Here is a 23,492-nt window from a genome sequence, read left to right as displayed (position 1 = left end):
TGAATAGCAGATTAATCAGCGACACAATCTGAATTACCCCAGTTATCTCTCAAAAAGTAGCTTTCAGTTCATTCAGCGCTGTTGTTCATTTGTGCTCTAATGTTTGCTTTACTGACTGCGAACTCGCTTCAGATGATTCAGTGTCTCATCCTGTGGCTTCTCTTGACTGTAACGACTTTGACTGTAACGAATCATTCAGTGTCCACTAGATGCTGATGGTGTTATAAGAGCAGTCTATACTCATCAGCCTGGAGAATGAACATCCTCACTCCAGTACCTCAACCAGTTTGTAACACATACTACTAGGCGTATTTCTGCTACTACTTCTACTACTACTATTCATATTAGTATTACTATTACTATTCATTTTAATAACATTATTATTATTATTATTATGTCAATATTTTGAAAACATTCTTTTAATATGTTGTTTTAAACATTAATTATTAAAATCATATTATAATTATAATTATTTTATGTTTTTAAAACTTCAAAACCTTTTTTTAAATTTCAAAACCTACAACCATTATGGTAATAATAATAATAATAATAATAAAGTGTGACTGAATTTGGGCAGACTATAATGCAACAACTGAAAAAAAAAAAAGAAAAAAAAGAAAACCTGCTAGATCATTTGCACGCAAACCAAGTGTCAAACAGGCCTTGCAACACACTTTGACAGACAGTGTTGGGAGTAAGGGGTTACAAAAGTAATGACATTACAGTAGTATATTACTTTTTCCTGTAACGCAGTAATATAACACATTACTAATAAAATTTGGGTAATATTATACTCCTTACAATCTCTGTAACGCACGTTACAACAACATATTTTAACTCAAAATTAAGTGGTGAATTTACCAACACCGCAAAACAGCACCAGAGAAAAAAATTCCTTGGGTAAAATAGTTTGTCTATTTCCTGCTGCTGGAATTCCATGGTTGAGATGACTGCAGAGAAGGATTCTACATCTGTGACACGGACAAACTCACATTATTTTCAGTTCAGCAGAGAAAATGACAAGAAGAAGGCATAGTCAATTGCAATCTATGTGCGACACCAAACTCTCAACATCGAGAAATAGCACAAGTAACTGAAGAAACACCGGGACTGGTGTCACAAACACTAACCGCGAGAGCTGGTTGGAGGAGAGAAAGAATGCGGCGGACGAGCGCGGAGAAGCAACAGAAATTAAGTTTAACTAAAAATAACAAAATCTTTTTTTATTAAATTATAGTCTATATATAAAAGGAATGAATGCGCGAAATATATTTGACTTAAATAATTAACTATCTCTTTGGATTTGAGACTTTAGTCTTTGCAACTTTACAGATCTTCTTTATGCACCAAGAGCTTGTAACACTCCAAAGAGAAAGGAAAAATTGAAATCGCATCATATGACCCCTTTAACAAAACGAAAGGAAAAGACTGAGTGTATATGCTGCTGAGTTTGGTTCATTTTTGTGTGGCGTGGCGCTCTACAAAAAAGTTCATGGAAAGGAAACCGAGGTGACAGAAAGCGCATCCTAAAATAAAAGTCAACACATTGCAGTTTCGAATGATCTGTATGACCAAAAATTACGGAGTATTTTCCGCTGTTTGATCTCGAAGGCGCCTCACGCACACACAATACAGCATTGCAAACGTTGCAGCCTGTTCATTATCAGAATAATATACAGTCAACCAAACATATAAAGTAACTCAAATGTAGTGTAACGCATTACAATTCAGAGACAGTAATATTGTAATGTAACTCATTACTTTCAAAAGACAGTAATAAGTAATATACAATATATTACATGTTGGAAGTAACTTGCCCAACACTGGTGACAGATAATAACAGAAATGTACTTAAAAATGCTGTTTGCACAAGACCCACAGCACGATTTTAAATCATATTTCATTACAGTCAGCATCAGGTATGTTATTGACATGCATAAATAAATGAATTAATGAATGGATGAATGCTGAAATGAAAGTGATACCATTGTTCCTTTAGTGTGTATTTTATTTATCATAACTTTGACATTACTCCCATCCATTTTTTTTGCCAAATTTTATTCTTATGAGCTGTAAAAATTAAAAAGATATCAGGCACCAGTTCTTTTTCTTGGATTTTCACATCATATATTGGAATGTATGCACTCTGTTTGTAAGTGTATATTTCTCTTATGCGGTGGTTACTGATGGAACCCAGGAGAGTCTTTGCAGGAAGTTATAGGTTCTTGACCATTTTGAGGAAGTACAACATGGCGAGATAAACAAAGGTGCTCAATGGTATTATTAATCAAATAAAGCTACTGTATCATATTTGATATTTCTTTTTTTCTGGATCATGTGATATTGACGGAAATTTCTAAAGCCTTTTAATGATCAACATGATCAAAACTTTGCTAAAAAAAACCCTGTTGTACATAATGTACTACATGCCTTCTGTCACCTGATTGATTGATAGTTCATACTGTTTTATTAGCAATAAAAGGCCTTTTAGTAATTGTAAAAACATCCACCGTTAGGTCGTGGTTCTCGTGTCTTTTTGCTGTGAAATCTGTATTAATTTTTATAAAGTAAACGTAAGAATAAGTTAGAATAATACTTCAAGATGAACACTTATAAATTAAACGAAGTATTTAAATATCATCTTACTAAAGCATTTTTTTGACGACTGATATTTATATCATTTTATGTAAGTAATGCTATACTAAGTAAACCCATTGATTTACATTACAGTCATCAGAATTTCATCTTTTTGATAAAGGCTAAGCACCAGAATCTGCAACAAATTTAATATTTTTGGTCAGTATGGGCCTCTGGGTAAAACTGAGCTGTTTTTTCTTTCTCGAGTTTGAGCTCCATATTCTATCAAATATGATGCTCAAAATGTTTTTTTTCAAATTATTTTTTCAAGTTATTTCTTAATACATATTTTGCTTAAAGGTTCAATAAATCACTCTAATAAAAGATAGATGTTTCTGAGTATTATTTCATATGTCAGTCTTTACAGGGTTAAAGGAGTCAGTAATTAAGTGTGAAGTAAGTGTGAAGGCGTTGAAGAAGAGAGCTGGTCAAGTGTTAGAAGAAAAAACAATCTACTTCCTCTTCCTCATCACTCCTGCTCACATATCATCTCTGAACTTGCACAGAGGCTTTTGTGAAGCCTCATGACATTAAAGAATGAGCAAAAAGTGTGTGGATAAATAGGTTTGAAGTGCATTTTGACTTTTTATTTATTTATTATATTTTGTTTTATTTTATTTTTATTTATTTATTTTTGTTGCTAATTTAGCATGCAACACGCAACCTAAACTGTACTTATGGTGCTTGCGCATGAACGTTGTGGAATAAACTTTATACATCACCAACAATTTAGTAGGAAAATGTATAAAGATGAATGCATAACGATTTGTGTATAAAGATTAAAAGCCTATTGTGCATCACAAACTGCTCATGTTGTTTGGAAAATTGGTCTTGTTGAAAAGAGGGCTTAAAATGTGTACAATAAGACTTTTTTTTTTACCAGGCAGAATGATTTTGTGTGCTCTTTGTGTACATATTTTGTATATGAGTGTTTGTATTTGTGTGTGTTTGCTTCAGGTTTTTGCTGAACAACAGAGGATCCCCCTGATCGGCCTGATTCGTTTTTGCACTTGTGCATTCGGTCAAACTGTGAGCCCAAAAACTCAAAAACTCATTCTCAAAAACTTTGAGAATGTTCAGTAAGTATCAGAATTCTGGTTATTCAGCATTAAAGGCTGAAATGTTAGAAAAATATGAAGGAATTTAAGCCTTTGCATTCAAAATAATCTGGAGAGAGAATGAAAAGTTGGAGGTGATAAACAGACCAAAGAAAACTGCACCTGCTTTGCCGTATAATCAGTGTGAGGAGAACAAACATAAATGTGATCGCTGTAAGAAAAGTAATGCTTATGCTTTATTTAGCTGAGTAGTGTTAATTGCAGTAAACATTAACATTGGCAAATAAAATATGCATAAATGTGATATTGCATGCTTGCTAAGATGGCAGTTATTGCTAGAGTAAACCAATGACAGATTTACACAGTATTTTCTCCTAAATAACTATGCAACACAGCAAACAGTGGCTGCTTCTGCTACCTTGCTCACACATTCAGTGAAAGATACAAAAAATATATATATTTTTCCACACGTTTGACCCTTTGACACATAAGCTGAAGCTGAATGTGACTGAATACTTGCAGTGCATGTCTCATCGCATCTGTGATCATACATGACTCTAATAACTGGTTTAAAAAAACTGCCAGGCCATTTGCATAAACAAAGCTAAATGTCAAACAGACCGCAAGGCATTGCAACACATTGCAATATTGATCACAATTGCTGCTTGCACATGGCCAAACAAATCATGCTGAAATAGCATGTGCGTCTCTTTGTGCTTGTGTTTGTGAATACAGTAGTAGATGTTAAAGGATGTTCCTACAATTTGATTCATTGTACTCTAAGAGAAAACCATGAGTGTGTCGACACAAAAACCTTTTGTGAGAGAATAAGTTGCTTTATTCTAACATGAAAATGGGTTATTAAAGTCACCAGGGTAGGTATGCTGGATGGGTATGCTGAAATGATCACTATAGATGGCGCTAGAAGGGCAGAATAAATGTGATGAGTTTGTTTCTCCAGTTCACAACTCTCACACCATAACAGACTTCACACATCATCTTTGAGGAGCTCAGTTCACGGCATCTTCTCTAGAATCTACGACAGTCATCATGGTAAGCAGCATTACTACAATTGTTAAATTTTTTATTTTACTCTCTTGTAATTTTAGTGATAGTAATTGACAGGACAGTAGAAGTGACAGAGAGGAGAGTGAGAAGGGGACATGACAGATTGTGACTATGCTAATAACTACATAGAGGAAAATGATGTCTGTTTATTATTTTATGTTTTTACTCATTTAAGGTTTTCACTGCGCATTTGAGGTTCCTTCTCGGGATTATTTTGCTTTCTTGTATTCAGAGTGTGGTGAATGAGAATGTGGACATTAACACCCTTGCCAGGATTGTAAAATTTTTTCGTAAAAGGTATGTTTTCGTGATGCTGAATAAAATGAAGGGGTAACACTGTACAATAAGTTTGTATTTGTCAACATTAGTATATGCATTATGTACTGTAGATAACAATGACAATGTGATCTCACTAGTATTCATATTCATACCTAAAATGTGTTCCTAGCACAAATATATTTTTGTATGCTTGCAAAAAATATAACACACATATCAACACATCATGTTTGTCCTACCATTAAAGTTTGCACTGTTGCACAGAGGCGCTGCATGCATGTTTGATTTTTTAATTATTTTGCATATGTAAATGGTGATAATTCTTTTCTTTTTTTAACCAGTTATGAAAACGGCCAGTATGCAGTAGCCATAAATGTCCCAAAAGAGCAGTGTCAAAGCGGTTTCAATCCATCAGAAAGCACCTTTCTGAAGAATGACAAATCAGAAAAAGTTAAACCTTACATAAAACCTGACAGCAAGGTTGTCTACAAAGGCACTGAACTCATCGCTGCAGGGCGTCATAAAGATGCACATTCAGAGTATTTACTGATGAATCCTCCAAACAAATCTCCTTTGACACACTTAATGAATAAAAAAAAGGATGGATGTGTGATTTTCTACACCTTAAACTCTCCCTGTATAGACAAATGTCTTAATAGCGATATTATTATAAAAGGTCTTAATGAATTAAAGGCATACCAGGGAATTAAAGCTTTTGTTTACACATATATCTTTAAAAATGACCAAAACCATAAAAATCTGCAAAAGGAACTAAAGAAGATTGCTCAGCGTGTGCCACTTTACCGCTGTAACAAAGAGGGTTGTAACTCTTGTGGAGAAACAGTCATAGACGAATGCATTAAAGCTGACTGATTTAGCAGTTAGATTCAGAGGCTTTTGAAGATACATTTCAATGCTCAAATGGAGTCATTCATATGCTGCCTTTTGCTTTTTCTTTAAAAAAACAGAATGCTTACAAATTAGTAAACTCTTGCAGGGCAGAGTAAATGTGTACCTTTAAATGTGTTTTATTGGTGATTATAATCATAAATAGGGACTTGTTGAAATTTGAAAGTAGCCTCCAGTAAAATTAAAGGTTTTATTTTCAGAAACATCTGGCATTATGACCAGATGGGCTTATTGCTGTGTGAACTACAATGTTTTTTGATAATTTGTGATTAACTTCTCATTTTTTTTATGCTTGGATGACAATATTTTTAATGGTTTCATGAACTGCTTGGGAAAATAAATAAATTGTTACGCACCATACTTCCTGTTTTATTCTTTATTTTTAGACACATAGTGGCCCAACGTTACTGGCAGTGCCAGCGATACATTCACACTAGGAGCTGTGGGGCAGTGGAAGGTGTGACAATCAGGCCCTTTCACATTATTTTGCATTCAGTTCTACTTTTTTCCTGTAAGGTTCAAAGCTCCTAAGGTCCAAGCGCTTCCTCTTTTGAGGGTTATAAGAATGGGATATCTGAAAAAAAACTTCTGGACAACTGTCAGATCAGCAGTCTTCCCCATGATTGTGTAGCCTAGTGAACCAAACTGAGAGACCATTTTGAAGGCTCAGGAAACCTTTGCAGGTGTTTTGAGTTGATTCTAATTTGTTGAGATGGGTTGGTGGGTTTTTGTTAAATGTGAGCCAAATCATCACAATTAAAAGAACCAAAGACTTAAACTACTTCAGTCTGTGTGCATTGAATTTATTTAATACACGAGTTTCACAATTTGAGTTGAATTACTGAAATAAATGAACTTTTCCACGACATTCTAATTTATTGAGATGCACCTGTATATTCCAAGTGTTCTGAAGACATAGGTTTGAAAAACAAATGGAAATGCAATCTATTAGTGTAAACCATTTTAAGACTATTTTGGCTATACCCAGGGACGCCGCTAAGGGGGGTGGGGGGGGTTAGTTAGGACTATTCTAAGGGCCCACGCACTTTTGGGGCCCTCAGAGATCTGTTTTATTAGCAGTAACATTACTAGTAGTAATGCAATAGAAATTATAAATGTATCTACCAAACAGTTACAAATAAAACAAAATTACGGATTTTTTTTTGCATTTCCGGCAAAATCAAACTGTCAAATTAGAGATGTCTTCGAGTTCGATGAAGATGTATAAGTCAAAAGATCTAAATATTTGTGGATTGGAAACAAATGGAAAGTTGACACGCTTGTGCTGCAATTCTATGGATGTTTTGCCCGCCAGGTCTTCAAGCCAGTCTGAAAACTATGAATTGTAGCCTCTAAATTTGATAATGCTCAACACCATTGTTTTGAAGCGCTGTCAATGCTTTGTAAACACTTTTTACCATGCCAGTGAAGCTACTGGAATCTCAATTTACCAGTTGCTGATTGCGATGCAGATTTTTTTCAAATAGGATACACATCTCAACCACAGAACGTCTCTGTTCATGGTATTTAAACACTCAATTCTATGTTTTAAAATATTGCCCTGGTCACACTGACCCAATATTTATTCTGATGACTTTCTTGTGACTGATCACACTATAGCTAGTATGAGTAGCCTAGCCTAACAAAATGCTTTCTCTGTCTAGATTTGACTACAATAATAATAACTGACACTTAAAATCAACATTTAAATTTCAACTTTTACTAAATGTAGTCTTTAATCATGTCTGAAAATATATCAATGAATAACCTGATACAAGTATGCAATATACCTGATACAAGCTTTATGTCAAAGTTCAAATGGATTGTGTTATGTTCTGTAATTGCTGTTAATAAATCTGTCAGAAAAATATGCTAAAGTTCCACCTTTAGGGGTACAACAGCCTGGCAGCCTTTTACAAAAATTAACCATGGTTTTATTACAGTATGGTTGACAGTATTTGTGTTTAAAACTGCAGTAACCACACAGAACGTCTCTGTTCATGGTATTTAAACACTCAATTCTATGTTTTAAAATATTGCCCTGGTCACACTGACCCAATATTTATTCTGATGACTTTCTTGTGACTGATCACACTATAGCTAGTATGAGTAGCCTAGCCTAACAAAATGCTTTCTCTGTCTAGATTTGACTACAATAATAATAACTGACACTTAAAATCAAGATTTAAATTTCACCTTTTACGAAATGTAGTCTTTAATAATGTCTGAAAATATGTCAATGAATAACCTGATACAAGTAACGTACGTGCTTTATGTCACTCTTAATTTCTCACTAGGGATGGGCGGATCGATCCTTAAGTATCGATACTTTCGATGCTGATGTTGTATCAGAAGGATCGATCCTCACATAAAAATATAGATTCTAAAGTGCATTTTCATGCATACTTGTATGGTACTAATATGCTCCCTTTTAGGGGTATAGTTGCACCTTTGAGGTTACTGCCCTAAAGGGCTAAATACAATTATAGTATATTTTATTTCTGACAGTGTAAACAAAAAAAGGCCTATGAAATGTTAAAAAAACATGGCTTTAAAATCTAATATTAAGTGAGTATAATTACTGATTATATATTTTTTAATAATTTAAAAGATCAGATTAGTTTAGAGGTATCAGTATCGGTATCGACGATACTGGGCTTGAAAATATCGGTATCGGATCGAAAATAAAATAAGAGGTATCGCCCATGCCTAGTTCTCACTCTGCAGCAAACGGTTTATATGCATTTATATATAGGGCTATACAGCCATCTAGAGGTTACATCCTGATATTGCAGACGATAAATGGTGCATAATTTAAAGGGTTAATATTTAGTACAATTTTTATTTTAATAAAAATATTAAAGATAAAATTATATTATTGAGCTAAAATCACAAAAGCACAAATATATATTCGTGCTCATATAACTCTGTCTTCATTAATTTGTATGTTCATTTATAAGTGTTTGGGCTGTTTAATATTAGGATTTTGTTTAAAATCCCCCACCGCAGCCCCGGCCTTCAACATCAGCACCCCCAGATAAAATATGTTCCTATGGGTATGTCTCTGACTAAATACTGATACCTAGTGGTCAAAAGCAATAGCAAAAGTAATAGGTCAGTAGCCTATTATTAAATTGCAGACAAAGATTTTGGATATCTAGGCTGGCTTGTATGTTTGGTGCGGAATGGATGCGGTAGGGTGCCCAACCTCATTTTCTTTCATAGGGCCCAAAATTAGGGATGGCTGATGCGAAACTGACGTTTCAACACGGTGTCGAGATCCCGAAGCGCAGATGTTTCGATACACTGCTCCGAAGTGTGATTCGAAACACCCATGTCACGTGACTACGCTTCACAAGTGTTTGGAGATGGGTATACCTGACGAATCTGCATTTGATTGACAGGGTCGGGAACAAACCACACAAACGCACATCTATCTTAACCTAACTCTCACAAAGTATAAAAGTGGAGTTAATGCAGCAGAACAATTAATATTTTTAAATAAAAATCTTTATATGTACAAAATGTCAGACGTTGTGGCTTGATGCCTTTTATTAATGTTCATTTTTCATGACCAAAATAACATATTTATTCACAAAGAGTTCATTCAGTTATCAGAGAGATGTTACAACAGAACAATAAAAACACATCTTTTAAATGCTTATTATAACTTCCCCCAGGATTCGAACCTAAGGTGACAGGCTCTGACATGCCAGTCGAGCACAACATATACGTTATAATTTGTCAATTCGCTTAACTGGTTCGTTGTCAATACTGTTTCAGAGCAATACTTGAAAATGACCACTAGGTGTCACCGTAGAGACGGGGTTCGAATTGTTTCGAAGCCTCGGCACATTTGCTTCGACTATTTCAGTGTTTCACGAAGCCTCGCTCTGCCCACCACTACCCAAAATTGCTAGCGGCACCCCTGAGCAAAGGCAACGAGCTACAAAATCACACACGATGGCACAATAATGGCCCCCGTTGAGTGTTTGGGGCGGTCCTTATATCTGGATCAGGTGAGGAGGAGAACCAATCGCAGCCTCCAGCAAATGATCACATGGAATCGCCCACCTGTAACACAAACATGCACATACACAGTTCTACTCAGCCGTCATTGAGTCGGTCCTGTGCACTTCAATAACTGTCTGGTTTGGTTCAGCTACAAAATCAGACATCAGAAGACTACAGAGAACGGTTCGGACTGCTGAAAGGATTACTGCCCACCCGTCAAGAACTGTATACATCCAGAGTGAGGAAAAGGGCTCAGAAAATAACTCTGGACCCCTCACATCCAAGTTATCCCCTTTTTGAACTTTTGCCATCACAAGAACAGTTTCTTCCCCCAGGCAATCTATCTCATGAACAGTTAAATGTTCCCCACTTTATGCAATAAAAATGTGCAATAATCTTATATTTATTTGTTACCACCTCCATCCTAAGTACATCCCTGCATAGGCAATCTACCTCATGAACAGTTGTTTGTTCCCCACTTTATGCAATAAAAATGTGCAATAATCTTATATTTATTTGTTACCACCTCCATCCTAAGTACATCCCTGCATCTCATTCTATTCTATTCCATTCTATCATCTATAGCACAACTGTACATACAATTTATTTATTTTTCGATTTATTTTTCAATATTTGTCTATTTATATTTACATATGTGTATTTTTTTTTGTTTTTTTGTCTGTCTGTTGTTGTTGTCTCTGTGTACTGGAAGCTTATGTCACTAAAACAAATTCCTTGTATGCGCAAGCATACTTGGCAATAAAGCTCTTTCTGATTCTGATTCAGATTCAGAGAGAACACAAGAGGACAGAATGGAAACAATGAACAAATGACTCAGGCTCATAACACGTAGCAAATGAGGGCTCACCTTATCTGACGATGATCTGTGGGTAGAGTTAAATCAAAGACTTGGGTTAAATACAGTAGGTGGGCAATTGATGTCAAAAAGACGTCAAATTGACATCAAACATTGACGTAAAAAAAACAGGTCAAAAACGCAAATCAAATTGACGTCAAAAACTTGATGTCAATTTGACGTCCACACATTGATGAAAAAAACTGTAAAAAATGCATATCGAGTAATTTCATCCATCCAAAAAAACTATGCACATTATTTTTACTGTAACATTCATACCATTAACATTTTATCACATAAATTAGGCAATTTCACTTTTTTCCACAATTAGTACTGCACGTTTCATTTTAAATGTACAATACCATCAATTCTTGAGAATCACAGAGCATGTGTCAAGGGCCTGAAAGTCCAACTCCTGGTTTAATTATACTCTATTCAGGTTCAACTTGAATGCATGGAAATGTAAAGCATAAGACACTGAATTCAAAAGCTCACCAGACAGACATCATACGGTTTTGACAATCAAGGTATCTGGTCACATCACCGAGTACACATTACACTGAACATCCAAAAAAAAACTGAAGCCAAAAAAAATTAAAACATTTGTTCAAAGTCAAATGCACAAACAATTCTCCTGTTTTGACCTTACTTTTTGGTGACCACATTGATATACCACAAAGATATTCTGTCAAGACCCATTCACACCAGGAAAAATAACTATAAGCATAAAATTTTAATTGCCACATCTATGGTGACTATGATTTCTCTATTACTGAACAATAAAAACAATAAAGAGGTCAGGCATTTAAAGCAGCATATCATTTCACTGAAGCAACCACTTAGAAGAAACAGAATGTTATCACTCCTCGTGGATGCTAAAATACTTGGCAGTTGTTATTGTTCTTGGAGTGAAAGAGTGGGGCTTCAGGACAGGTTAGAGAAGCTCTGTGCTGTTGTATGTACACTTACCTCTAACATAGATCTGGGACAGGATCCTGGAGTTTCTTGAGACAGCATCATTCTCCTTGCTCATCGGGAACCAGAGGTGCAGCTCCGCTTTGAATTTGTGTTTGAGGAACTGGTACCATGACTGCAAACATAGAGGGTAAAAACAGATCAGATCAAAAGGAAAACCTCCAATTCTAAAAATGTATATAAACAGAAATGTTTTCTGATCATTAGAACTTCTGAGATATCTTACACTTGTAAGGTCTTTTCACATAAAATGTAAGTCTGTAAAGTAACTTACATAGTCATTTCCATCCAGATTCATAAGTGTGACGGAGGGGAATATGCCACTGCCTTGTGGGGGAGATATAGCACTTAATCTAAGGAAGACTGAGTGAGAAACAGGATCCAGGAAACAGTCCCCCCACCCAATGCTCTTAGTCTTTGTACAAGGGTCTCTTGTATGTGGTGCCTGTCGTGTTGCAATGTGGAAATGCTCAAGATGTGGCGAGGTGGGCTTCAGGATTTATTTAGTACACGGCAGCCACCTGAAGTGCGTGTGTGCAGGAAACTCAGGAAATAAATGTAACTGACTGCAAAACCCGCCCTCCCCAGATCTAACAGAACAGGTAAGACGCCCCCACTCCTTAGTATAAGTGACTCAAAAATTTGTGTAAACAGGTTCAACTTAAATATATTGACATTTATTTAAGCTAATGGAATTGTGATTCCTTAGTTTTTTTTATAGGAGGAATGAATCAAATTTGAATGCAATCAACAGAGAAAGAAATAAAAATGTAGAAAACAATAAAGACAGTAAATTAACAACCCTGTAACCGTCTCAGTTGAGTCTTGTACAACAAATGACAATCAGTGTCCCTTTTGTTTTACCCACAGGTGAAAGTGTTTCACATGAACAATCTGTTCACTCAGATTCTTCAACAAAAATTCATGTTGTAGTTCAATTCAGTTTGTTTTTGAAAAACAACAAAAATCAAAAGTTATTTTTGATTCAGTTCAAGAATTCAAAAGTTTTCTTCCATGAATAGGACTAAAAAAAGAAAAGAGATTATTTCCAGTCCATTCAAAATTTCACGAGTCAAAAAGTCCCTCCAAGTGCAAGAAAAAGAAATTATATGAATTCCCCTTGCAGGAAAATTCACTTGTACACAGTTCAGTTCTTAACACTCACAGAAGAGAAAACAATGACTTGCTTACCAGCATTCAGAATCAAATGAAGAAAATAATGTATATCACCTCTCTTTGGTTGAGGATGAGACGCTGAATGAAATCCAATGGATGACAGGGTAATGTTTCTTCACTCTTTGACTCTCAGCGATCGTTACCCTCCCCCGTGATCCTGACAGCTTCAACACGATCCAATGAGGCACAATCCCCAGCTGACGGAGATCAGATTGCGAAGACGAACAATACACAGCACCTCTCGACGCTTCAGCGAATTCTTCTAGTACACTAAGCAACTGTATCCCACGTGATTTAAGTTAGTTTGAACAAAAACAAACTTCACGTGCGAACACGGCAGAAAAACTATCCCGACACGTTCAATAACGGTCATCAAACAACCGGAGACTCAGATACAACACTGTGCGACTGTAAGGCAGGTCGCGGGTCTAAACGCAACCCATTAGCGTCATAAAATTATCCAAGGACGTTCTTCAGCTCGCCGCTGCTCAGATCCACAGCCTCAACGAGCTCAGGTGCTACTTCCCCCCTTGCTACTTGTAGCAGCCTTCCCCCACATGGCGGCGCCCGTGTCGAAAGTCAAAATAAAAGTCTCCACGTAATAGAATTTGTAGATCCCCTACATTCCCCCCTGCTAATCCCTACCATGCCACCGGACTTCCATTCAGCAACTCAGTCCTGAAAAATAAAGAACAGAGAATAGCAGGTAAACATTTTTTCACAAAAGAAAACATCAGTACAACAATGAAAAGCTTTCAATCAGTAAGATTGAAAAACCTTCACCTTAAAAGAAACTTCCAAAAACTTCAGGTTTGCATAAGCTTATTTCAAGACATAGTCAGTCCTATACCTAACAGGTAAAGTACCTCTGTTCGAACGCTGTGAACGTCTAGGTTCAGGAATACTTTCATTTTCACTTTCAGCTTCGGAACCACCTGAATTTACGGACTCAAGCACAGACTGATCTACTGAATCATCAGCTGACATTTCATTGTCATGGTTCCTGATACCTGTCTCTGATTCATTCCCACCTTCCCTTCCACCTTGTGTGTCTGTGAGTGTAGCAGGTGCAAATGTAACAACAGGGACTGCAAGAACATCGGGATCTTCTGAATCAGTGTGTGCCTGACCTGTGTGCGCTCTAGATTCACGTCTAGATGTGCAAGGTGGTAGTGATGACTGAAAAGTGCAATGCTTGAGTTGGTCCCTATGTACAACTTTACATGGGCCCCCTTTCTCTGGGCGAATCCTTTACATGGGGCCCCTTTCTCTGGGCGAATTGTGTAAACTGGAGTGTCTGCGTGATTCTGTTTCACTACAGTGTAAGGCAAGGGTTCCCAATGATCTTGGATCTTATTCCTTCCCCTATGTGAATGGTTCCGTAACAGAACACGGTCACCAGGTCTCATTAGTGCGCCATGCGATCTACGATCATAGGCTCTTTTTCTCCGCCTTGAAGTCTCCTGTGCTGCCGAGTTGGCTACTTCAACAGCTGTTACTTCAACGGTTTTTCACCCAGTCATCGAGATTGTCAACTCCACTGTCCTCCAAGTCTCTCCCATTAAGAATGTCCATCGGCATTCTGGCATCCCTTCCGAACATTAAGTAGAATGGCGAATAGCCGGTTGAAGTGTGGATTCGGCTATTGCATGCCATAGCCAACTCGGGTAGATACTGTTTCCGATTCCTTTTCTTTTCCAGGGGTAACGTCCTTAGCATGTCGTGCATGGTTCTATTAAATCTTTTACACTGGGAGTTACCCTGCGGGTTATACGGAGTTGTGTGACTCTTTCTGATTTTTACACAGTTCTTTGATTGACATTTGCTTCGAAACACCGACCTTGGTCGGAATGTAGTCGTGCAGGACAGCCATAGTGGACAAACCAATGCTGCACAAGGGCTTTTGCCGTGGTGTGGGCAGTCTGATTTCTGGTTGGCACTGCTACCGTGAAACGAGTGAACATGTCAGTTAAGATGAGGACATTTTCATATCTTCCCACAGATTCCTCCAAGACCGTATAATCCATAGCAAGGACTTCCAGCGGGGCAGATACATTAGTGCATGTCATTGGGGCTCGTATTTTAGGAAAAACATCCTTTGCGAGGGCACATCTCTTGCATTCCTGAATCCAGTTTTGAATGTCCTTGCTCATTGTCGACCAGTAATAGCTCCGCCTCATGCGCTCCAGCGTGCTTCTTTCTCCAAAATGGCCACAATGATCATGTTGACTCTCGTACACTTTGTAACGCAAGGGAGTAGATGTGTCAGTTAAGACAAGGACATTTTCATATCTTCCCACAGATTCCTCCAAGACCGTATAATCCATAGCAAGGACTTCCAGCGGGGCAGATACATTAGTGCATGTCATTGGGGCTCGTATTTTAGGAAAAACATCCTTTGCCAGGGCACATCTCTTGCATTCCTGAATCCAGTTTTGAATGTCCTTGCTCATTGTCGACCAGTAATAGCTCCGCCTCATGCGCTCCAGCGTGCTTCTTTCTCCAAAATGGCCACAATGATCATGCTGACTCTCGTACACTTTGTAACGCAAAGGTTCTGGAACCACTAATTGACAAATTTCTTCTCCGTCCCGGGGATCAAAGATAGTACGGAACATCACTCCTTTTGTAAACTTGAGTCGTATGAATTGTCTAGCAAGCTTTTTTAACTCAACATCTATATTGCGCTGCTCAACTGGACTCAGATTCTTGTTGGTTAGTACAGCACGGTAGATAGGAGCTATATGAGGGTCGATCTTTTGTTGCTCTCCTATATCACTCCAGCTATATCCAGGGACTTTCCTTGTCACCGACATTGCAAAGTCCGAATGGCATCCTGGTCCATTCAAACAGTCCAAAGGGAGTGGTGACCACTGTCTTTGCTCTATCCTCCTCACTCATCGCCACTTGGACATACCCGGAGGTAAGATCAAGGGTGGAGAACAGCTGTGCATTTCCCAAGGCATCCAGCGATTCCTCCACGCGAGGGAGAGAATAATCAAGACGACCTCGCGACGTCACTTCCTTAGTCCGCTTCCACGGCAAGTCAAGTAATAACTCATGAATCTAAGGACCTGTCTTAACTCCTTGACATTCGTGGGTGCAGGCCAGGATTCCAATGCCCGAGTTTTCTCTCCATCCACCTTTATTCCCTGGGAGGAAATTAGGTGACCCAAGAATTTCACTTCGGGTTTCAAAAGGAAGCACTTGCTGGGTTTTAGTTTCAAACCATGCTGTCTCAACCGGTTGAACACTATTTCCAGTCTTTGACAATGGCTTTCAAAGTCTTTTGAAAATATGATAATGTCATCACGGTAGATGAGCAGTATGTCAAGCGTTAGATCACCGAGCATCACCCCCATCAGACGTTGAAATGTCGCAGGCGCATTGCAAAGTCCGAATGGCATCCTGGTCCATTCAAACAGTCCAAAGGGAGTGGTGACCGCTGTCTTTGCTCTATCCTCCTCACTCATCGCCACTTGGAAATACCCGGAGGTAAGATCAAGGGTGGAGAACAGCTGTGCATTTCCCAAGGCATCCAGCGATTCCTCCACGCGAGGGAGAGGATAAGCATCTTTGCAGGTCACTTTATTCAACCTTCTGTAGTCGCAGCAAAAGCGTACGCTGCCATCCTTCTTAATCACAATCACCGCTGGAGATGCCAACGGACTACAGCTTTCTCTGAGAATACTTTGAGACACCAAATCTTGAACATGTTTTTTCACTTCCTGAAACACCTGAGGTGGAATTCTGCGATGTCTTTGCTTAATGGGAGGAGCATCTCCTGTTGGAACACTACGTGTGACAGCAGTTGTATAACCGAAGTCACAATCGTTCTTCGAAAACACATCACTGTGCTTAGCCAGTAAGTCCTGGAGTTTGCGACGTTGTGTTTCTGTGAGGTTCTCTAGATTAATTTGTATTGGAACTGGCAGCTGCTCTGTGGTGCTTACCTCCACTTTCACCTGATGTTGCTGCACAGCCTTAACATGCAAAGCATCCTCTTTCTCTTCAAACTCGACAAGCACTTTTGACACAACTTCCTGTGGCTTGGACAGCGTAGCGATCCTACATCGTGGTGGGAGCTTTACGGGCTTTTCACTACAATTCAACACTCTGACTGGGACTTTACCATTGACTGTCTTGGCGAGCACATTAGCAATCAGAACACTCTTGTGTGACAGCAGTTGTATAACCGAAGTCACAATTGGCTTTTCACTAGAATTCAACACTCTGACTGGGACTTTACCATCGACTGTCTTGGTGAGCACATTAGCAATCAGAACACTCTTCGGCAAGCTGACATTTGACGAGGCCTCCACCAACACTTGGCAGCTCACTTTTGGGGGTATTCTGCAGCGGCCTTCCAAAACACGTTCACTAAATGGAGGAATAGTTATTGCTTGCTTGCCAGCAACCTTCACGAAGCCAATCTTGTCACCACAGCTCAGTGCCTCAGTCTGCATCTTAATGTTAGCCAACACTCGCTGGACCTTTGCCTCTTTGAAACCATGGCTATACCTGTCCATCTTCTTCATGTCTTCAGTGTTCATGAATAGATCTTTAACTTCACTCAACACATTCATCCCAATAATGCCAGGCAAACCTTTCAACTCTGTTCCATTGGAATCGCTCTCTTTGATCACAAACACACACTTTCCATGCAACGTCTTCCCCATACACTCTATGTCTGCTTCCAGACATCCAATGATGGGAATTGTCATGGTATTGTAATAGCTATGAGATGCGTGATATTATATCCAGCCCACTAGGGGGACTCAAGGAGTGCTGTAGGGGCAAGTCACAAACCAGGAGGGGGAGTCTGTGTTCTGAATCTAGATGAGAAGTAAGCTGCTGTTCCGAGTTGTTCTTCAGTAAAGCCTCAAAAGACCACTGCCTCCTGGTGAATGCTTACAAGACATGGTGTCAGAAGTATAAGGACAAGAGAAGAGGAACATGTCGAAATTTAATCCACCAGAAAGTTTTAACTTTGATCGTCCATCGGAATGGTCTACGTGGCGGCAGAGGTTTGCACGCTACAGAACTGCTACAAAATTGAGCAAAGAAGATAAAGAGGTACAGATCAGTACTCTAATATATGCTATGGGCATTGAAGCTGAGAACATTTTCAAATCATTCACATTCACGGCTGAGGAAAGTGCTGACGATTATGATACAGTGCTTGGAAAATTTAACGAATACTTTTTGGCAAAAAAGAATGTGATACACGAGCGAGCATGTTTCCACCAGAGAGCGCAGAGGCCTGGAGAAAAGGCAGAATGTTATATTAGAGCCCTCTACGAACTTAGTGAGAACTGTGAATTCGGGGCAAGCCGAAATGAACATATAAGAGACAGACTGGTTGTCGGAATTCGGGATAAAGAGCTTTCCAGAAAAATGCAGTTAATGACAGAACTTACCCTGGAAACTGCAGTGCAGATGACAAGGCAGGCCGAAGATGTTGCACAGCAGATCAGCCAGCAGGAGGGGCAGTCAACAGGCAGTGTGCAGGAGGTAGCATTCAGGCATTCATCAAAGGTGGCGGAAAGGCCCTGGACAAGAGAGAAACACAAAAGAGGCAGTGAGAAAAGGAGGGACAATACAGCAAACGAATGTGGCAGATGTGGTAAAACAGGACACAAAGACATCAGAAGATGCCCAGCGGTAGACACGGAATGCAGAATGTGCAAAAGAAAAGGACACTGGGCGAGAATGTGCAAATCAAAAACTGTGAGGCAAGTGACAGCAAAAGAAATGAGTGAAGAGAGCTTCTACCTGGGCGCAGTGAGTAACAAAAATGAGACAGAAGAAGCTAAATGGACAGTGTCACTTAAGGTAGGTGATACCCCAGTTACCTTTAACATAGATACGGGAGCAGATGTTACTGTACTGAATACCGTAACATTCGAAAAACTTACCCCAAGAGCTCAGCTTTGTCATTCAAACATAATTCTGAACAGCCCAGGTGGTTCACTAAATTGTATTGGAAAATTTACGGCAAGAGCGGAGCATAAGGGTAGAAAGTGCACCATGACCGTGTATGTAGTGGCAGGGGAAACTGTCAGTAACCTCCTAAGCCGACAGACAGCCACTGAAATGGGGCTAGTCAAGAGAGTAGAGCAAGTAAGCACAGTTTTTGAGGGAGGTGGTACAATGAAAACAGAGCCGGTAAAAATTCACCTGAAAGAAGCGCAGTGCCATATGCAGTATATACCGCGAGGAGGGTGCCGTTTCCACTACTTCCTAAGGTTAAAGCAGAACTGCAGAGAATGGAGGAACAAGGTGTCGTGGAAAGAGTCACACAGCCTACAGATTGGTGTGCACCCATGGTACCGGTCATGGATTAAATAAACTGAATGACAACATAAAAAGAGAGAGATACATACTGCCCACGACGGACGAGATCCTAGCTAAATTAGCTGGAGCAAGCATCTTCACATCACTAGACGCAGCGTCAGGATTTTGGCAGATTCCATTATGTAATGGGAGCAGTTTGCTGACAGCATTCATCACTCCGGTGGGGCGCTATTGTTTTAAGAGACTGCCGTTCGGGATCAGCATAGCCCCAGAAATCTTTCAACGAAAAATGAATGAGCTTCTAGCTGACATGGAAGGAGTTGCTGTGTACATGGACGACGTGATTGTGTATGGGAAGGACATGGCAGAGCACGACGATCACTTGAAAAGAGTGCTGGAAAGGATGGAAAGTGTGGGTCTCAAATTGATTAAAGACAAATGCGTATTCAGGAAAGCAGAAGTGAGTTTTCTTGGACATGTTGTGGATGCACAAGGTGTCAGAGCAGACCCCGAAAAGGTGCGTGCGATAAGTGATTTGCAAGAGCCAAACAACGTAAATGAGTTGAGAAGGGCGTTAGGCCTCATAAACTACATGAGCAAATACATCCCTGATCTGGCAATGACAGGAGGACCTTTGTATGAGCTGCTCAAGAAAGAAAGGGCATGGACGTGGGAGGAACCACAGAAAAGCGAATTCAGCACTCTTAAAAGTTTGCTCACTAAAGCTCCAGTCCTGGCACATTATGATCTGGTTAAAGAAACAGTGGTATCAGTGGATGCTAGCAGCTATGGTATCGGGGGTGTTTTACTGCAAAAGCATGACAACAGCTGGAAACCGGTTGCATACTGTTCTAGAAGGTTGACAGGGTCTGAAACAAGATACGCCCAGATAGAGAAGGAATGCCTCGCAGGCGTATGGGCGTGCGAAAGGTTCCAGAAGTACTTGGTGGGCATGGACACATTCAAATTAATCACGGATCACAAGCCACTAATACCGCTGATCAACAGTAAAGATCTAGACACTGTGCCAGTGAGATGTCAGAGACTTTTGATGAGACTCATGCGGTTTAATGCAAAAGCAGAGTATGCACCAGGAAAAAGCTTGGTTGTCGCAGATGCATTGTCGCGAAGCCCGTTAAACACTACGGAAGACTTTATGACAGCAGATGTGAGTTGTCATGTAGATGCAGTCATCAGTTGTCTGCCAGTGTCTTAACGCAAGTTGACAGAAATAAAAATGGAGACACAGAAGGATGAGCAGCTACAAACTGTGGAGAGATTAATTACGAAAGGATGGCCAGAATACGCCAAAAGTGTTCCTAACAGTGTACAGAGTTTTTACAAATGGAAAGACTCTTTGTCAGTGAGTGATGGACTGATTGTGCTGGGGAATCGCATTGTAATTCCAAAAACTATGAGACACGAGATGCTTGACAGAATTCATGAAGGTCACCAAGGCTTATCAAAATGCAGGGCACGGGCCCAAGAGGCTGTATGGTGGCCCGGAATTTCTGAGGATCTTAGGCGCAAAATAGAGACATGCAGGTTCTGCATAAAAAATAAACGTGCACAGCACAAGGAACCTCTACAGTCAACACCTCTGCCAGAAAGGCCATGGCAGCGAATAGCCATAGACTTGTGTATGCATAAAGGGAAACAATATCTGGTGGTATCGGACTATTATTCGCGCTACTTGGAGATCCTTCTGCTACAGTCTACTACATCAGAGCATGTTATTCAAAGACTTAAAGCGTTATTTGCAAGGCTTGGCATACCAGAACAAATTGTTAGTGACAATGGACCGCAGTTCTCCAGCGAAGCTTGGAGAAGCTTCTGTGATATGTACGATACTCAGCACATTACATCAAGTCCGCACAATCCACAGGGCAATGGACACGCTGAACGGGCAGTTCAAACAGCGAAGCGCATTCTGAAACAGGACGACCCAGTGGTAGCACTCATGTGTTTTCGAGCTACCCCTACCTCCTCTACAGGGGTCAGCCCGGCAGAATTGCTCATGGGAAGGAAAATGCGTACTTCCCTACCCACCTTACCAAGAAACCTGAGACCAAAGTGGCCAAGCAAATCAAGCATAAAAGAGAGAGACAAAGCAGCAAAAGAAAAACAAGCGTACTACTTTAACAGACGACATGGTGTGAAAGACTTACCAGTTCTTATACCAGGGGATTCAGTCTTGTTAAAGTTAGACAATGAAGCAAAGTGGAAGGGACCTGCTACGGTGTTGGCAGAGAGTGCTACTCCAAGGTCATACGAGGTCTTCAGTGAAAAAGAGGGAGAGAAAAGGAGAAATCGCAGGCATCTTCAGTTGCTGCCAGAAAAGGTTCCAGGAATTACTATGAAGACTGGGGAGAGTTCAGAACAGTCACCACAGAAAGTTAGTTCAGAACAGTCATCACAGAACGTTCAACTTCGGGTGGACTCTGATTTACCTGCAGAGAACATTGTAAGGAAACCTAACATCACTAGATCAGGCAGAGTAAGTAAGCCTGCGGAGCGGCTGAACCTATATAAAAAAAAAAAAAAAAAAAAGAAGACAAAAGAAAAGAGTATCGACATACCATCAGTAACAAATGACTTTATTGAGTTATGTGACCAGGCTTGGTAATAACTTAATGTAAAATGAATATCCGTGAATGCGATGAGTGACAGCAATGGCAAAGTAATGTTGTGTTTGATTTGAAAAAAAAAACAATGTTCTAAAAAAGACCACTGCCTCCTGGTGAATGCTTACAAGACAGGAATGTCTAGGCCATTTGCTGCTGTAAGTCGGACCCAGTTGGCGGACGACAGCACAACTTCTCCAAAGTGATTCTTAAAATGTGACTCGGTGATAGTAGTCACTTCTGACCCTGTGTCCAAGAGGCAGATAGTCCTGATACCCGCAATTTTCACTTCAATGGTTATGCAATCTCCACCTCAGTCTGCATCTTAATGTTAGCCAACACTCGCTGGACCTTTGCCTCCTTGAAACCATGGCTATACCTGTCCATCTTCTTCATGTCTTCAGTGGTCATGAATAGATCCTTAACTTCACTTAACACATTCATCCCAACAATGCCAGGCAATCCTTTCAACTCTGTCCTATTGGAATCGCTTTTTTTTATCACAAACACGCACTTTCCATGCAACGTCTTCCCCATACACTCTATGTCTGCTTCCAGACATCCAATGATAGGAATGTCTAGGCCATTTGCTGCTGTAAGTCGGACCCAGTTGGCGGACGACAGCACAACTTCTCCAAAGTGATTCTTAAAATGTGACTCAGTGATAGTAGTCACTTCTGACCCTGTGTCCAAGAGGCAGATAGTCCTGATACCCGCAATTTTCACTTCAATGGTTATGCAATCTCCAAAAGCACTTTCATAAAGGGACTTGGAAACATTCTCTGTATCACAGTCCGCAGTATGACTTCTAATAACGGATGGACCCGGGCACTCTAGCACTGACGTGTCTCGGTCAGCCGTCTTTTCCACCTCTGCTGTGTGAGGTTGCACTCTACTAGAGTTTTCTCTGCTCTGAAGACAACGTCGGCTTGTGTGCCCTGGCTTACCACACGTATAGCAGATGTATCTTCTTTCACTATCTTTTAAGGCAGCTATCTGTTAAATAGCTTCATGGAGTGACTCCAGGGTGAGAGGGGCTGAAGAGCTCTCTGTTGCAGTGGTAGCATGAACGACACCGCGTGAACGATGATTGGTTCTCAGATTGCTTGGAACTTGCACCTCCTCTTCTTCAGACCAAGTAATAGCTTCCTGCATAAGCTGGATGAATGTCAGGTCCTTCTCAGCTTTAACTCTCCTCTTCATTTCATGCCGTAGCGAATCATCTTTGAGGCATAACACAAGCTGTTCCTTCAATACGCCATCAGCATCAGGAACTCTAGATGGTTCTCGGCTCTGGATGATACTCAACTTCTCCTGCAAGTCATAAGCGTAAGAACGGATGGTTTCTCCAGGCATTTGTTTGTGGTCATAAAACTCTTTCAGTCTGCTGCCAATGGGAAGTTTGTCCCCATAAGTCTGGTCCAAAGCATCAAAAATCTCATCCACTGACTTCTCCTTTCCATTGAGCATGAACTTGACTGTCATCTTAGCCTCATCTTTTAAATACTGCTTAACAAACTCAATTCTGTCTTCTTCAGGAATTTTCATCACCTTGAAGAAGAATTTTCATCACCTTCATTGAACTTATCCATTCTTCTATAC

General features: G+C 39.8%; 1 protein-coding gene and 1 long non-coding RNA gene across 2 annotated transcripts in view; both read left to right on the top strand.

Annotated features, from left to right (window-relative positions):
• The first annotated feature begins 2,802 nt into the window (after positions 1-2,802).
• On the top strand, positions 2,803-5,966 carry LOC107705624 (uncharacterized). Its single transcript, XM_016509015.1, has 6 exons — positions 2,803-2,814; positions 3,595-3,716; positions 4,657-4,748; positions 4,805-4,845; positions 4,939-5,073; positions 5,391-5,966. The coding sequence occupies exons 1-6, from the start codon at positions 2,803-2,805 to the stop codon at positions 5,910-5,912; spliced, it is 924 nt and encodes a 307-aa protein (XP_016364501.1). The 3' UTR covers positions 5,913-5,966.
• Positions 5,967-17,821: 11,855 nt separating this feature from the next.
• Positions 17,822-23,492, top strand: part of LOC107705631 (uncharacterized) — a 12,571-nt gene continuing 6,900 nt past the window's right edge. The window contains exons 1-2 of the long non-coding RNA XR_001636081.1: positions 17,822-17,832; positions 23,306-23,309. This is a non-coding gene — a long non-coding RNA (uncharacterized LOC107705631). The remainder of the gene's footprint in view (positions 17,833-23,305; positions 23,310-23,492) is intronic.

The sequence above is a fragment of the Sinocyclocheilus rhinocerous genome, unplaced genomic scaffold (assembly GCF_001515625.1).
Source record: "Sinocyclocheilus rhinocerous isolate Xijiao unplaced genomic scaffold, SAMN03320098_v1.1 scaffold1616, whole genome shotgun sequence".
NCBI classification, from domain to species: Eukaryota; Metazoa; Chordata; class Actinopteri; order Cypriniformes; family Cyprinidae; genus Sinocyclocheilus; species Sinocyclocheilus rhinocerous.
This window is presented reverse-complemented; position numbering and strand designations above follow the sequence as displayed.

What these genes read in the sequence shown, in the direction of transcription:
- LOC107705624 (XM_016509015.1), top strand. An exon ending in AATCTACGACAGTCATCATG is followed by an intron (nt 4,749 to 4,804) that starts GTAAGCAGCATT and finishes TTGTAATTTTAG; the next exon opens with TGATAGTAATTGACAGGACA. An exon ending in GTAAAAGGTATGTTTTCGTG is followed by an intron (nt 5,074 to 5,390) that starts ATGCTGAATAAA and finishes AGTTATGAAAAC; the next exon opens with GGCCAGTATGCAGTAGCCAT.